We start from the raw sequence: 15,300 nt of genomic DNA, 5'->3' as shown, positions 1-15,300 counted from the left end.
TGAAACACACATATATCTTTTGACAAAAAAAACTAAACAGAAGTGAGATGGAAAAACTATCATAAAGTCGAGATTAATTATTGATCCATCTGTCCTATAGGGCACCAACAGAAAGTTTAACTTTACTGCCTGTTACTCTATGTGACTTATCAATCTTCTCCAAACATCACCTGGTTCTTAAAAAGTGCAAAAGATCAGCCATTGAGTTCAGTGAAATCAGCCTGAAGGGAAATACTCTTCAGTGTTCCAATCATATTTCAGCCTGAAAACACAGTCAGGAGAAACTGAGCTTCCTGAGCATCACTTGCTTTTTCCAATAAGGCGACAGTGTGCTTGACTACGAGTTGCATATTGTCCCTCAAATGCTACAGGAAATACTCAGGAACCCGGCCTGTGTGTGCACATCTGCCTGTTCTCTGCCTGAGTCCTCCTCTGGAGTGGATGGCCATGTGGCGCAGTGCAGAGTGCACCACACTGAAGAGCCTGTGAGCAGAGCTGCAGGGTTTGAATCCACCATGTGTCCATATGCAGCTCCATAAAATGTGCATCACAGTGATGGCAGCCTGAGCCTCGAGCTGTGTGTGAGTCTCAGGAACACGTTTCATGATGATACTTAAAAAATGTGAATGTGTGTTTTATGCAGATAACAGCTCAGATAGACAGGGTCCAGTGTGTGTGTTTGTGTGTGTAAGTGCTGTGTAGGCTGTATTATTCAAATGTACACTCTGTGGGCTGTTAAGTGTTCTCTTATCAAGCTGTTGATAGAAGTTGGGTCAAGTTGGACAAGGGATAAAAGATCTAAGCGGTTGCCTTCAAAATAAAATGCTCTACCTCTCTAAGCTTATTTAAAACACATGCTTTAAAATGAACTTCTGCACTGTGCAAAAGCCCATTTGTAATCAAGCTAAATTAATCTCGACTCAAGGGCCATTTACAAGTTCTGTGCAATCAATGTGAAAGTGCTCTTTGCCAGATCAACAGCCCAAAACATATTGTGTTCAAAGGTTCAATTTGAAAGGATATAAAACAGCAGCAAATCCTCACCTCTCAGAAGCTGTAAACAGAAAACATTTAGCCATTTGCTTAAATTACCTAAAGAAGGTCAGATCACTTCTAATTGCATATCACTGGGAAAAAAGGGTCACTAAGGTCAAATCATTTTGCAGAAATAGTGGAGAATGGGGATTTTCTGTTTATCTTATACTAGGTGAAAATTGAAAAGGGGAAACTTGGTGAAAGTTCTGGAAAAAAGTAGGCATTGTTTTTTTGGAGGGGGTTAAATAAGTTAGCAAATTGTGATTCTCTTTTAACCTCCTGATAGGTACAATGAGTTAGATTAATGTTATTTACATGCATACATGACCTACATAAGATGTTACTTATATTACACCATTTCAATGCAATTCTTTGTTGTATTCCCTTTGACATAGTTGCAGAAATGCATAAAAATGCTGATTATGGGATTTATTTTTGAAACATTTAACCGGAAGTGGTGTGTATTCCAAGCAGCTTGACTCTTGTCAGTTTAATAATTGCTGACGCTGGAGGCGGCGTTAGGACCTCGCGGTGCGTCCCTGTGAAGCACATGGTCTCCACTCATAAGACAACACTTCTCTCCTGTGATTGCCCTGGAATTGAATTGATGTCAGTCCAGTGAATGATCAGGACAGTAAAAGGGTGTGTGTGTCCGTCAGTGTGTGTGTGTGTGTCTGTCAGTGTGAGTCCATCACCGCTCACTCCCACACTTTGTTTTCCACGCGCTGCAGCTCTGCGCCTGGACGCCTCTGAATGGGGAAAGTGCGCGGACTGGAATCAGCTGTTCCTCGGGATTTCCGAAAGGCGCACGCAGCTCGATCATATTTCAGGAAGTCGGTTTGTGGTTTTGACTGGGGGGGCTTCTCGTGCACATCAGCTGTTTGTTGGACTGTGCCTGTGCGCGATGGCTGCGCCGCAGTGAGACCGTGAACAAGCCAGTCCGCGTCCACGCTTCATCCAGCCGGGCACCATGAAGCCCCGGAGCCTGAAGTTTGTTCTTTTGACAGCGCTTCAGGCTTTAGCTCTGTCCCTGTCGGTGTGTGACAGCGTCCACTCCACATCTGCTGAAGGTAAGAGATGATGATGATGATGAAGAAGAAGAAGAAGTGAAGGTGTCAGATTTATTCTTTGCTTTTCCTGCTGTGCGTAAAAGTAGTAAATAGATGGTTCTCTTCATTTTTTAACAATAATAATAAATAGCACCTCTCAAAACAGCCATTACAAAGTGCTTCAGGAAATTTCAAATGAAAGTAAAAACATCAAAGACAGGTTAGTATAAAATCAAAGGCAACTAATGATATTATACAAAATCTAACAAGACAAAACATCAATAATACAACATCATTTAAAAGTGATTGGCAAAAAGAATAGGAGGAAACAAGTAAAAGCCTTTTGGTAAAAGTAAGTTTCGAAAAAGATGATTTAAAAACAGACTGTGAAGTTTTAAGTATAAGTTCCTCCTTTACAATTCCAGAGGGATGGAGCATGGACATGTTTTCATCTGGAAATTAAAAGCATTTATGTGCACCTTGAAATTAACCTGTCTGCATTTTGCCATTCTATTCTTCATTCATGCCCCCCCCCCCCCCCTGGTTGTTATGGGTACATCATGTTTTATGAAAGTACAGATCTCTTAACACATGTCTGGCCAGAATGAAACATCTCCTGTGTAAACAAGCTCTCTGAATTCACGCCTTCCTCTAACTCCCTCCAGCAGAGCTCCGTGTGCATGAACACAACATTTTAATCTGCCAGTCCACCCAGAATGCACCTCAGAGGAGAGGAGACGCTGGATAATTGATGATGCTGAATGCCCCCTCTCTTTGGTAATCAGCGGGAGCACTTGAGCCATTCGTCACAGCTGCTCTGAGCATACTCCAGTTTTTCGAGGCACTTCACACATACTTCACTTTCTTAATTTTACAGGCAAACGTGAAATAAAAGTCTCATTGTTGGTTGAACTTAAAGTAGCAGTGTGTAAGATGTCTTGGGCTAAGTAGCTTTTCGGGAAACCTGGTGTATGGATGGGTTGTGTTTATTATGACCTCCCAGCAACTGATTAAAAAGAGCTGCTGGTGAGCAAATGTGATGTCAGTGTGTGTTTGTGTTCCTGTGTGTGTTTGTCTCTCTCTGTTTTGCCTCCCTCGCGGCTCTGGCTCATGACATCTCAGTTGCCATGTGTTCCTCGCCCCAGGTGCAGATTTAACAAGGACACCACACACAATTTTTTTTTTTTTTTTTTTAGAAACAGTGGTCAGCGGTGGTGTTTGGTATCAGCCTAAAAGAGATATCTAAATACACTGGCAGTCACAGACGCTCAGTGTGGAATCATGGGAATTAATTACCAGCAAGGGCAAGTGGGTAAAACTGGGATTGAAGCACGAGGAAGTCGTTCATTTATTCATCAACAGTTCATCAGCGCCATCAGAAGTTGAGCCGTGATGCGTCTGTTACCCCCAAGGGTCTAGGCTTGTCGAACACCGCCATCAGCTGTGAGCAGTCACCTGCTCGGGTGAAATGCGGGTTAATTGAGATAAAATGGTGGAGGGTCGCTTGAGTGGACCTCTGAACCTTAGATTCATGTAAAGGCTGAAATTACCATGTTCAAAACCTTAATTTGCAACAATTTTGATGAAGTTTAATCAAGAAGCAAACGCCCAATATTCACATTTTCAAATGTGGTTTTCTGTTTTGTATTGGCCAGGCAATATATAACCTGAGAATTAATTTCTTTTATTTTTGTTGTAATAGACAAAACTATTGTTCTATTAAATAGAAATTAGTCGTAGTCTGACTTTGTGTTAAAACATAATGAGTCCGAATCATTAGCGCGGCCTGTACTTTGTCTCCAGACTGTGCACGTTTGTCTCTGCCGTCAGATTCCAAGGCTGCTAAGAAAAGATCTCCATGCGTTGTCATGTCTGCATACATATTTCATGACGCCGCTCCTTGCTTTCTTGTCGCCGTTCCTCTCCCTATTTGTCTCGTGCATGTTCCTGTCCTAGCCGGAGATCATTTGTGAAGGATTTCCTCCGATGGTTGACGCACTCTGTCGGCCAGTGTTTTACTAGCCAGCTGCACCGCTTCAGCCGACATGACTGTCTTTGCCCTGAGCGCCGCCGCGTGCAGCCTGCGTGCTGCGCGCTACGACTAATGAAAGTTGAGCTGAGAATATATTTTTGGACTACAGTAAAACATTCCTTCAGCAAACAGTGTCCTCCCCCAGAGAGACATTATCACCACGATGTGACCCATCTCAAGTCAAAGGCATTTAGTGTCTCTTCAGTGTGAATGGATGCAGATCATCCAGATGACTTGTTCAGGATATTTAAGACCCTCAGGCCGGTAAGAAGAGTCGGCCAGTGTGATGGTTGTGCATTAAGACCGATTGATCAACCAGTTGCCGTTCCGCAGTGGTGATATTTATATAGGTGGGGGGGTAGCTGGACTTTACTCTGGAGTCCTGACCCCACATGTGCTGCATTCATTTCCCCGAAGCCGTTGGACTCATCTGACCTCCCTAGCAAAAACTCTTAACGCACCAGTTGAAACCTGATGCTGCCTCTGGAGTTTCTCAATGGACTATCACACCCTAGACAACCCGGGTCATAGTTTAGCTCTGCATGCCTCTCCCCCCCGAGCGTCTTCCCTCCGCTCTGGTCAGACGGCCCAGTTGGCTCAGATATCTGTTGTCAGTGTCCAATCTGTCTGGGTTGGTTAAAGTTCCATCCCATCAGCGTTTCACAAAAGAAAGCATTGACACTTTATGAACCCGTTCTGTACAACAATAGGAAAAAATACAATCTTTATTCAGCACAAACCTTTTCACTTGACACTGCAGGTGTAATTAATAACATTTATAATAACTGTGCCCTTTAGACGAGCAGTTCTCTGTATGATGGAATCTTTAATCGACCTGTGCTTTTGGCTGTGATGAGTCAATACGTGACTTTTACAGTTGTCATGGACTAAGACGGTTGTTCTAGCAGCAACATAAACATGCATTTGAACACATGTTTCTGGCCCCCTTATGATGGTAAAGCCCAACTTTGCTTTCTTCTTTTTGTTCTGGTTTGGTCTCCACCAAGTCACAAGAATTAAGGCTTGTCTTTTAATTTGCTCAAAGACAGTGGTGGAAAGTAACTTTAATCCGGCCCCTACCATCGTATTGTTGGGCACTTAAGTCACTGCAGTTGATGCAGCTCATCTACCCACATAGCTGGCTCGTTAGATTCGTCACCAACTTGCAGTGAATCATGGGATAGATTGTACCAAAAAGGATCCGCCCAATGGATCTGTTGTTGTTGAGGAATGGAGGGACGTTTAGAAGGAGCCGTCAAAGGATGTGTCCCCTGAATTGGGAAGCACCAATTCACTTTAGCTTAATACATAACACATGTAACATGTTGTCATTTGATCCATTGTCAATATAAAAGTTATGATTTGTGCTGTTTAAGTCCATTTCTTTAATATTTACACTTAATCTCTTCTCTCTCTCAAACTGAATTGTATAACTATCTTAAAAAAGATAAATACATTAACATGGACAATGTGTGTCACCAGATGTTAATAATGATAATAAATAGAATTTCAGTGTCTTTCTATTTGTGTTTCTCCAAGGTCTAGATTCTGGCAGCGTCTAGTACACAGTAGCCTAATGCCAATAAAGTGTAGGTGGCATGAAGCATTAGGATTTTCAATAGAATGGGAACCAATTGCAATTCCAGATCAACTGTTCCGCACTGTGGGTGCTAAGGGAAACATTCCCCGGTTTGACTAGATTCCATGTGTACATGCATTCATTGTCCTCCACTGGGATTTGAAACACAGGAATATGTCTTAGCTCCAGATGATCTATCCTCCAGCCTGGCACACACCATCTGCCAAGACTTCACCTCCGTATTCTGCTCGGAGGAGGGACATGCCAGCAATATGTTTCCTAATAGTCAGACATGTGAACAGTAACAAGACAGGTCACCTCCTACCTGGGTGAGTTGCTAACAAATTGGCTCACGTTGTGCTGCTGCCAGTTGCTTTGTCTGAGTCTGTCTGAGTTATGTCCAACAGGCGGAGCTGGGATGTATTTTTAAAGTCAAATAGCGACACGTAGAAGAAGGTTTCAAGTAAAACATCGACTGATCCAGAAAGTTTTGGCTGCTCATTTTCAGGTTGGCAAACGTGCCGTGAAAAGAGCATTTCTTCATTTTTATATATTAAGAGCTCAGGCTGTCGGATCATGAGACGTTTCATTTACAAGGATGAAACAAATGAGCAAAATCCCTGCATCGTCCTGGAGGAAAAAACTCATTAGTGCTCCCATATTACCATTTTGAGAAAAACAATTATTAAATTACTAATTTAAGAGCACAAATTATTAAATGAAGAGGCACCTCACAGGATTTATTTGTTTGCACAGCCAGAAAACGATTATCACTGTTGCTTAGTGAATAACTTGAAGAAATGAATTTAGTTATCAAAATTACACTTGCATAGTTTTTTCAATCAACCAATTAATGAAGTAACTGAGTCAGTTTCACTATTGTTAGTAATGTCAGTCTGAGCTAATGACACGGTCTCACTGGAGTCCAGACATTTTCCAGACAAGGGCTGTATGTAACAATACAAAAGTCTGAGTAAGTTGCTCCAGACAAGTTTTCCAGTTAGGCCCTTTGTCAAATGTCTGGAAAATGTCAGAGTGAGCCCCTGCGAGAACACAGCAGTAAAATTCACTGTGAAATTCTCAAACAAGTTGAAGGGATGACAAAAGATGTGTTGCTTTCACCGCAGCAGAATTCAAACACCATGTCCTGCCTCCTGCTTTCTCTACCCAGGCTCCATCCCTTGCCTGACTTTTCCCGAACGTTACTGTTTTTGTGGAAACGTCTGACACGGACAATCAGGACCCAATTTTCTGGACATTTTTCCAGAGTTCCTCTCTCAAAACAGCTTATGATAACATGGAGCTGTGTGATGAGATCGCAGCTGCTCCCGCTTTTCTTTCTTTCCATCTATCTGAGGCTCCAGGTTTTTGTTTTGAGTTGGGGTTTTTTTTGCTGTTTTTTTTTTGTGCGTTGAATGTGCGCCAGACATGTGCTTCCCATGACCGAGAGGAGTCCAAGCTTCGCACACAGCTCCGCTCCCGAAGCTCTCTCCGTCTCTGACCTTTTGTTGCTGAGGCGCACGGGCTCCACGCCAGGCAGCGAGCACAGCCTTTGCAGCTGAGGGTAGTGGGGGTGGCTCGTAACAGTGTCACCCACCGGAGGCGTAACAGCACTGGTTTTCTTGGACAACATTAACCTCCTGCTGAGCCAGGGGGAATTTTAGCTGCAAGGACCATCTATTTCCCTCTGAGTAATTATGTCCTGACACCAGGCTTGTGTGACCGTAAATGAGTTTAGGGTACAAGGTGGGGGCAGAGAGATAGAGACAGAAAGAGAGAGAGAACAAAAGGGCTCTTTACCAGCAGAGGGAGTTCAGTGTTAAATGGCTTCACTATGACCCTAAATATCCTCTAAAATTCAACATCCAGCCATAAATCTAACTATTAACAAACCTCATTGCTGTGACTGTTGACACACGGCTACCTTATTAGATTTAATGTAAGTACACCCTCTCTCCAGTCGGTGCAGATGCCTGTGACCATGATGGTCACCTTCAGGTTTTTTTCTGCTTCCCAGTGGAACCCCTCGGGGCGTTGACATAATATCCACCCCCAACTGGGTCCAATGTTTACTGTGGAGTCAAGCAAAGATTACCAGGCACTTTTCACCTTTGCTCTGTAATCCCTGTGAACCCTGCATTACAGCTGATGTGACAAATTACAGGGAGCGAGGCGAAGATTGGTCGGTGAGGTGAACAAGTCATTGAGACCTGCTTCTCAAATTTGCTGCCTTTTTATGACCTCCGACGAGGAGGTTATGTTTTCGTTTTGTTTGTCTGATAGTTAGCAGGATTACGCTAAAACTACCAGACGGATTATCATGAAACTTGGTGGAAGGATGCGATATAAGTCACATAAGAAACTGTTCAATTTTGGTGGCAGATCCGAATAAATGGGGATGCAGGAATTAGTTTTACTTCTCTGCAGTGTTACCCTCAAAATGTATTGTTGTGCACACACACATGCAACAGATTCCAAGGGACAGGTATACAGACTAAAGGGTGAAAGACAGGTTCTTGCGTGAGAGAGAAGTGCATTGCATGTCACTTGTGTGTACCTGCACAACTGTAGCTGGAACTACGAGGTCTGACTTGGATGGTAACAACTTTATGGATCAAAGCACAAGTGAGCATGTCGTAAATAGCGATGCACACGGCTATAGAATGCAGCAATGGAGTAAAACACTAAGTGTGTGATCACAGGTTTCCAGAGCCCTTGGGCCAACAGACATTTACTGACTTACACTATGAGAATGTATCAAATCCTTACTATTGAGAAACAAAACCACCAATGTTGTAGCATTTTTATCCTCAATTAATGACGTAATTCAGGCTGTTGATTGATCAAAACAAACTTTGACAACATCACACTTTATATTTTATTGATTTAAAAATGATAGCCATTAATCATCAGTCACAGACGTCGAGAAGATGAAGAAGAGGCAGCGATAAAGAGAGGTTGCGGAGTTCATTGCTTTTGTCCTCAAGGTCATTATTGAAAGACTGTCTGCTTGATGGCTCTTCCTCTCAATGTATCATTCATCATTCTATTCCCAATCACCATTCTGTTTGAATTAGCATAATTTACCCGCGCTGATTGGGGATAAATTGAGTTCGTGAAATGCCTGTCAATCACCCTTTATTAGATGAACAATGGCCATACGCTTTCACCAAGTTTCCCCGTGTGCTGACGTCAGAACCAACTTTTGGCTCGGAAACTTTTGCTGGATCATGTCTCCAGCTCAGTCGGTGCTCCGATTAGAGCCATCCACTGCATCTGGATAAAAATATCTCTGGATACATGCGCTCGATGCAGAAATATTCATCTTTTTGAAGAACCAGCCTCCATGTGGAAACCAGGGAAAGACTTGTGTTTTGTCTCAGTTGAAACCGTCCAAGTTAAGCTCATCACCCTTTCCTAATTTATTCCACATGCTCTTATTTCAAGCGCATTTCTTCCCACAAGTTTGACTAGTAAGTATTAAGTGTCCATACATGTCAAACAATGCTGGAGTTGTCTCAAGTGTGTCTCCTCCGCACTTGTATTTGTACCATACCAGGGATTTTGCATGTCGAGTCTCTTTTTCAAGCTGCCAAAGGCATTGTTTTTCGTTTTCAATACCACATATTTTCAAGATTGGAGGGAATTACTGTGAAAGTGACTTTGGAGTGTGTCCTTGTGTGTTTTTATTGTGCCAGCCATCGCACAGGGGCTGACTGTGATTACGCGTGCTCTTTATTGATGCATGCACACATGTGCAGCGTGCGTCGCATCCCAGGGAGGATCCGCACACATGCGGAGGCGGGGGCACGGCCTCATCAAACCTGCACATGAAAAGAACAGCGTGGCATTTGTGTTGGAAAAGCAAAGACTGTTATGAATGCATTATTTCATGGATGCCTGTCAAGGAGTGAGTTGCGGTCGGTGTGTGAGAAAGCAGGCTCTGGGGCTTAATAAAGCTGAACAGTTGTTGATTTGTTTGGGAGGAACAGAGCGATGAGGGGAAGAGAAGGACCGGAGTCGTGCAAGGGCGGTGAGAAAGGATGTGTTGAGATCTGCGCAGACCTGAGGAAGTTCATCTGTTCCCTGGGACCGACAGCTCACAGCCCGGGGAAAATGCATTAATTTTGGGAACTTTGATAAAACCAGGAAATGATTCACTGTGAAATATCATCAGGAACTGCACACTCACTGCCCCAGAAAGCACTGATTCTTGGTTTCACGTCAGAGAGCCTGGGTAGATGTTGAGTTCAAACCTGGCAAAAACTTTGGCATAGACATTGAAGTGGCATCTGTTCTAGTAGACCTTACTGACCCTCATGTCACCAAATCAGTGCTTTCCATGAATGTGTGATACAAAATCCCACTCTTCAGGTCAAGACTGCCTTCAAAGAGATGGGTAGTCTAACCCTAAACCTAACCCTAGACCACAGGTTCTAACCTTAACCTGTATTTCCATCCATCCATTATCTATACTACTTATCCTCTGTGGGTCAGCCATGGGAGCCATAACCGATCCCAGCTGACATGAGGCGAGAGACGGGGCACACCCTGGTCACCAGAGACAAACGGCCATTCACACTCATGTTCACACTTACAGATTGTGGGAGGAAGCCTGAGTACCTGGAGAACATGCGAACCTCCCTGATGTGAGATTTCAGTGCTAACCACAGCACCATTGTGCCGCCGTCAACTTCCTTCAACTTGCAACCCTGCAGATTTATCTTGCAACTTCTTTGGAGGTCCCAATCCCCAAGCTGGGAACCACTGACTTCGACATCTAAAATTCCCATATCAAATCCATGCCTAGCGTGTACATGCTGCACCACACCAATCATATAAAGTGTTGCAGTGTGTATAACAACAAAACCATGACTGAACACACGGAGCACATAATTGCTTTTTGTTTCGTAACAACATTGCTTTATTCAGTCATTGGTCTGTATCACATTTCAGTCACCCACCGTCAAACAAACACACACTCAGTTACATTCACACGTACGCAGACATACAATCCTCCCAACAAGCATTGGCTTTACCGAGGCAATATAAATGGCACAAGCTCTCCTTATGTACCCTGGAACCTAAAGGGAGCTGATCGTGGCCAGAACTCCGCTTTATTAACCCTTCTGTTTACACTCTGCTTTATTGAACATATAAATAAGCCTTAACGTTCTGCTCCCCACTTTTACCACTCCCTTAGTGCCCCTGGTAGCCCTTATAACAGTCTAGCTAACAAAAGCCACACGCACACACACACCACTGCCTCGCCACGCAACGACTTCACTGAAGGTCTCTCCCAAGCATGTGGAAAAGAAATGAGCCTGCAGACTGTTTCCACTAATATAATGCCATTTATAAGTGGGAATTAAAGCGCATAGCACATTACATTACAACAAAATGGTTATTCACTTGCTGACTTTGAAGTCAGGGAACCAAATGCGGTGCGGCTGTGAACCTCATCTTCAAAGTTGATGCGGAGCATGCCGCAGAAAAGAGGCGATGGCCGTTCCAAATTTGTGTGCTTTTTATAAATCGTCTAACCTCAATGTGGACTTGACCTTACGCTGTCAAAGCCTCCCCCCATCATGTGTTGTGTTTATCCATCTTTCCATGCGTTCCCTTACTCAGCATGCCCACCTCCCCCAGACGGTGTGTGTGATTTTTCGAAGACTAATGAGGACAGGGTGCTTCTCCCGCTGTTGTGTGTGCGACGCCGTCCCGTCCTTGCCAGAGCCTGCTTCTCATCACCGGGGCCGGCGCTGGACGAGGACCGCTGAGCTGCTCACCACTGGCTCTTTGCTATCAGCTGGAGCGGCTGCGTGATGAACTCCAGAGTGGTGGTTTCCTCAGAGGAGAACCAGAACAAAGCTCAGCTGGGGAGTGCTGTGCCTGACCTGGGTTATTAAGGCAGGATAATAAGCAGACTCAGCAATTTGGCTGCGTGAGTCATGTGAGAAACTGAAGGGATGTGAACCCCCGAAGGAAGAGCCTTGAATCTGCTCGTAATAATAATCAGTGAAGAGTGCGTCCCCCCCCTTGAGTGTGTTTGTGTGTGTTTGAAAGGGAATTGAAGAAGGAACAAAGTTTCCAATTTCCAAAAAACGCACCATAAATGATGTTCAAAACCACACGCATCCCTTCTCACAAGTCAATGACATCACCCTTAAACTAAATCTGTTTCCCTGCTGTTTGGAAATGCTCGATGGAGAATCAGTGGGAGAAAACAACAACAGTAAAAAAAACAGTAAAACATTTGATTTAGGATGTTTGCACTGAAACAAATGGTGCCAACAACCCCCGCTGCTTTAGTAAGAGACTCGAGCTCCGAAATGGCTTCCCCGCTGCGGAGAACTGATTACTGCTGAAACCCTGTTAGCAGTGTTCTCCTGTGGCTCACTATTGCATTCTGCCTCTCTGCGCGCTCATGATATACTTTCTATGAGAGATTTTCGCCTCCGTCTCATTTATAAGTGGTTGGTTTATCTGTAGGATGGTGGCTGTTTTTTGTTTTTTTTCCCCCTACCAGTTCATCTCCCAACTCGGGGAGGCTCAGGGACTTCGGTATTGGATTTAGGGACGGATATGTTCTTAAATGACTGGCAACACACCAGAGCTTCAAGAATTGCTGCCATCCGAAGGGCTCAGTTAACTCCCTGTCAGAACACAGAGAGTGGAGATAAAAGCTCGCTGGGAACAATGCCCCAAAGCTATGTCTAATCCCTGCACTGCATCCTGGACACTAGCCTCGTGTTCGGAGTTATCGCAGCAGCAGCAGCCGAGCTCCTCTTCGCTCAAAACTCCCTGTTCCTGACGAACGTTTGAGATTTATGCAGCCCGAGTGGCAGAGGGGGGCAGTTACAGTTTTTGCCACAGGCCAACGGTCCCCGTCGCTTGATGTCTCAGAGTGCTAATTGGCGGTGTTGTAATCGTGCCTTTATGGCGGAGGAGAGAGAGAGTTCTGCCCGTACGAGAAGGTGGTGAACATATGCTCGGGGAACGGCGAGGATGTATCGGAGATGGCGTACTGTCAGCGTGAATAATCGTCAGTTACGAAAAACAAAAACATTCAGAGAGTATTATTTGTGCGCTGTGACAGAAAATCCATCAAACGCACACTTGGATTTTGTGTAAGTGACACTTTATATTACAAGCTTTATATTACAAGGCAGCTGCACTGTCAGGTTGGGTTTCTAATGAACACCAGGCTCAGGCCTTTAATGGCAGGGGAGGAATTCATTATTGTCGGGGAGAAGTCGGTTTTGGAAAATGTTCCCTTTGTTCGTGTCCACAAAGATGGCCGTCGTCTGGTTTTACTAGATGCTGAGAGAGTTTAGGATGAAGTTTTCTCCGATGCTCATGTGGTATTTGTCCTTTTTTTGTTGTTTTTACAGGGAATCTTTCTAGCACGACTGATCGACACACGCCAACAGCAAAGCAGAAACACTATGGGACAACAGTACCTCTTCAGCTGGTTGGACAAGACTGGAAACCAATCAGCTCGCTCAAACCTCAGGTGAACAATACTCATTCAGAGTTTCATGTTTGCTCTGCTCCTTCTTTTAAATTCATATATTCACGGTCCCCAGCAGACGACCTCTTCACTTTTGGGTTAGCGCTGTCAGCTTTAAACATTTATTTTGCTGTAGCAGGACCCTTATGTTAAAATTTGTATCTCTTAAAAACATGCACTTAAGCCCGGACATTTTCCTGAATTTTTCCAGAGAGACTGTATGAGGGAACGTAACCTTTCCCGCCAGCCCCTGGAAAATGTCTGAAAAATGTCAGAATGAGCCCATGTGGAAATACAGCAGGAAAGTGTCCAGAAAACTCAGTGTCGTCTCTAACAAACAACGGATACGAAACAGGAAGAATACAAATCTCTCAGGATGAAAAAGAGGTGTTGCATGCGTAGAAGATGTTGATGTCCTGTAGATGCCGGCGAGATCCTTTTGGCTTTAAAGGCAGACGCCAGTGTTGATGGGCTGTAAATATAGATATGTGATTACCACAGCGGAATTTATACGTGTCCTGCTTCTCCTGTATGTTCCACTCAAGGCGCCCGCCCCTCTCCTGAATGTTCCAGACATTCTTCCTGTGATTGTGAACATGTTCGGCGTTGTTAGTATTTGAAAGGCAAAACTCCCAAAAACTTTTTCGCGAGTTCTCTGCGAGGTCTGAAAAGAGCTCGTGTTCATTATCGAACGGGGCAAATCCCGTGGAGTTTGTTGAAACACATTAATGTTCCAAAAAGGAATGAGAAATTTTGATTTCAAAGACCCTATGGCCATTTGTCCAACAGAAGCCTCAGGGCAAAATTAAAAATATTCTGGCCCCACTTTGGCAACGGCTCTGAGAATAGAATAAAAAATCAGTAAGCCTGTAGCAGCCAGGGGTAATTCTCAAATCTGTGAAAATCAGGGGTTTACTGTTAAACCTGTTGCATAAATAAACATTTTAAAGTGGATAAAATCTCCAAAACCAAATTAAATGCAAGATTAGACTTTGTTTTACTTTGCATCTCGATTTTAGGACGGACCCGCTGTGTATCTAATCAGCTGTCGGCAGTCTTCATCTTCATCTTTAAACTTCACCGTGCGTCTAAGTATTTAAATAATGGATCCTGCTCATGTGTCAGCACTACGTGTCTGCTGAGTTAAAGTGTGCAGGGAAACATACAGGCGGGCGGAGATAGCAGCCCGGTGCCTGTTTGTGTTCACTCCAGCACATTTCATGCACAGACAGCTGTACAGTATCTCAGAGAGGAAGAAAACACACGTGCACACTGGAACATTAACGAATGTTTGGGATCCTTGGCTCTGTTTGGGTGTTATAATCCCAGACTTTATAAAAAAACAGAATCCGCGGCTGCCAAAGAGACTTAAAAACACAGCTCGAGTTTCCGCGTTGCAATCATTTGTGGATTAATTTGTTCTGGCTTAACCAAACCGTCACGGTGCCACAAGGGTTTGTTTGGGATCTCATTACCTAGAGAAAACCCCCCCCAGAATAACTTCAATGGAGGTGAAATTAAATGATCGTTTGAATATGTTACTGCTTAAACAACAGCCCCCAAACATGCAGCGGGCTTTGTGTATTTTCCGAGCAATTGTCCCAAACGTTTATGCAGCGTGGGAGAGGTGAGAGTGTGCACGTGGAAAGCATGTGTGAGCGGGAGATAGCGGGAGGTTTTAGTCCCACTTGGTTTGTGCAATGATACTGCATAAAGTGTTCTGCTTCCACATCCCCTTATGATCCACTCGACATTCTTCTCCTCATGAAGAGATGGATAACCAAGAGCAGCTCTTTGCCACGGTTGACCCAGATTGAACTGTGTGTGTGTGTGTGTGTGTGTGTGTGTGTGTGTGTGGTGTGTGTGTGTGTGTGTGTGGTGTGGTGTTGTGTGTGTGTAGTGTGTGTGTGTGTGTGGTGTGTGTGTGTGTGTGTGGTGGCAGCCCAGCTATATGTAGAATGTGAGACAGGGAGAATTTTCTATTTCGCATTTGTGTACCTGAGTGAGAGTGCAACACGCAGTGGGAGAGAGGTACGTGTTGACGTGTGTGTTTGTGGTGTGGGTAGTGTGTACGTCTCGGCTCCACTTCATC

At 44.2% G+C, this 15,300-nt stretch overlaps 1 protein-coding gene across 2 annotated transcripts in view; it reads left to right on the top strand.

The window, feature by feature from the left end:
- Nucleotides 1-1,569: 1,569 nt before the first annotated feature.
- Nucleotides 1,570-15,300, top strand: part of LOC117752663 (disintegrin and metalloproteinase domain-containing protein 12-like) — an 85,981-nt gene continuing 72,250 nt past the window's right edge. For both annotated transcript variants that reach the window (XR_004612119.1, XM_034570206.1), the window contains exons 1-2: nucleotides 1,570-2,105; nucleotides 13,090-13,211. Coding sequence is in view for 1 of the 2 variants with exons in the window: in XM_034570206.1 (XP_034426097.1) it covers nucleotides 2,006-2,105; nucleotides 13,090-13,211 (222 nt within the window). In the remaining variant the exon portion in view is untranslated. The remainder of the gene's footprint in view (nucleotides 2,106-13,089; nucleotides 13,212-15,300) is intronic.

Source organism: Hippoglossus hippoglossus, chromosome 19 (assembly GCF_009819705.1).
Source record: "Hippoglossus hippoglossus isolate fHipHip1 chromosome 19, fHipHip1.pri, whole genome shotgun sequence".
Classification (NCBI taxonomy): domain Eukaryota; kingdom Metazoa; phylum Chordata; class Actinopteri; order Pleuronectiformes; family Pleuronectidae; genus Hippoglossus; species Hippoglossus hippoglossus.
The sequence above is the reverse complement of the archived record's forward strand: the minus strand, read 5'-3'. Positions and strand labels throughout refer to the sequence as shown.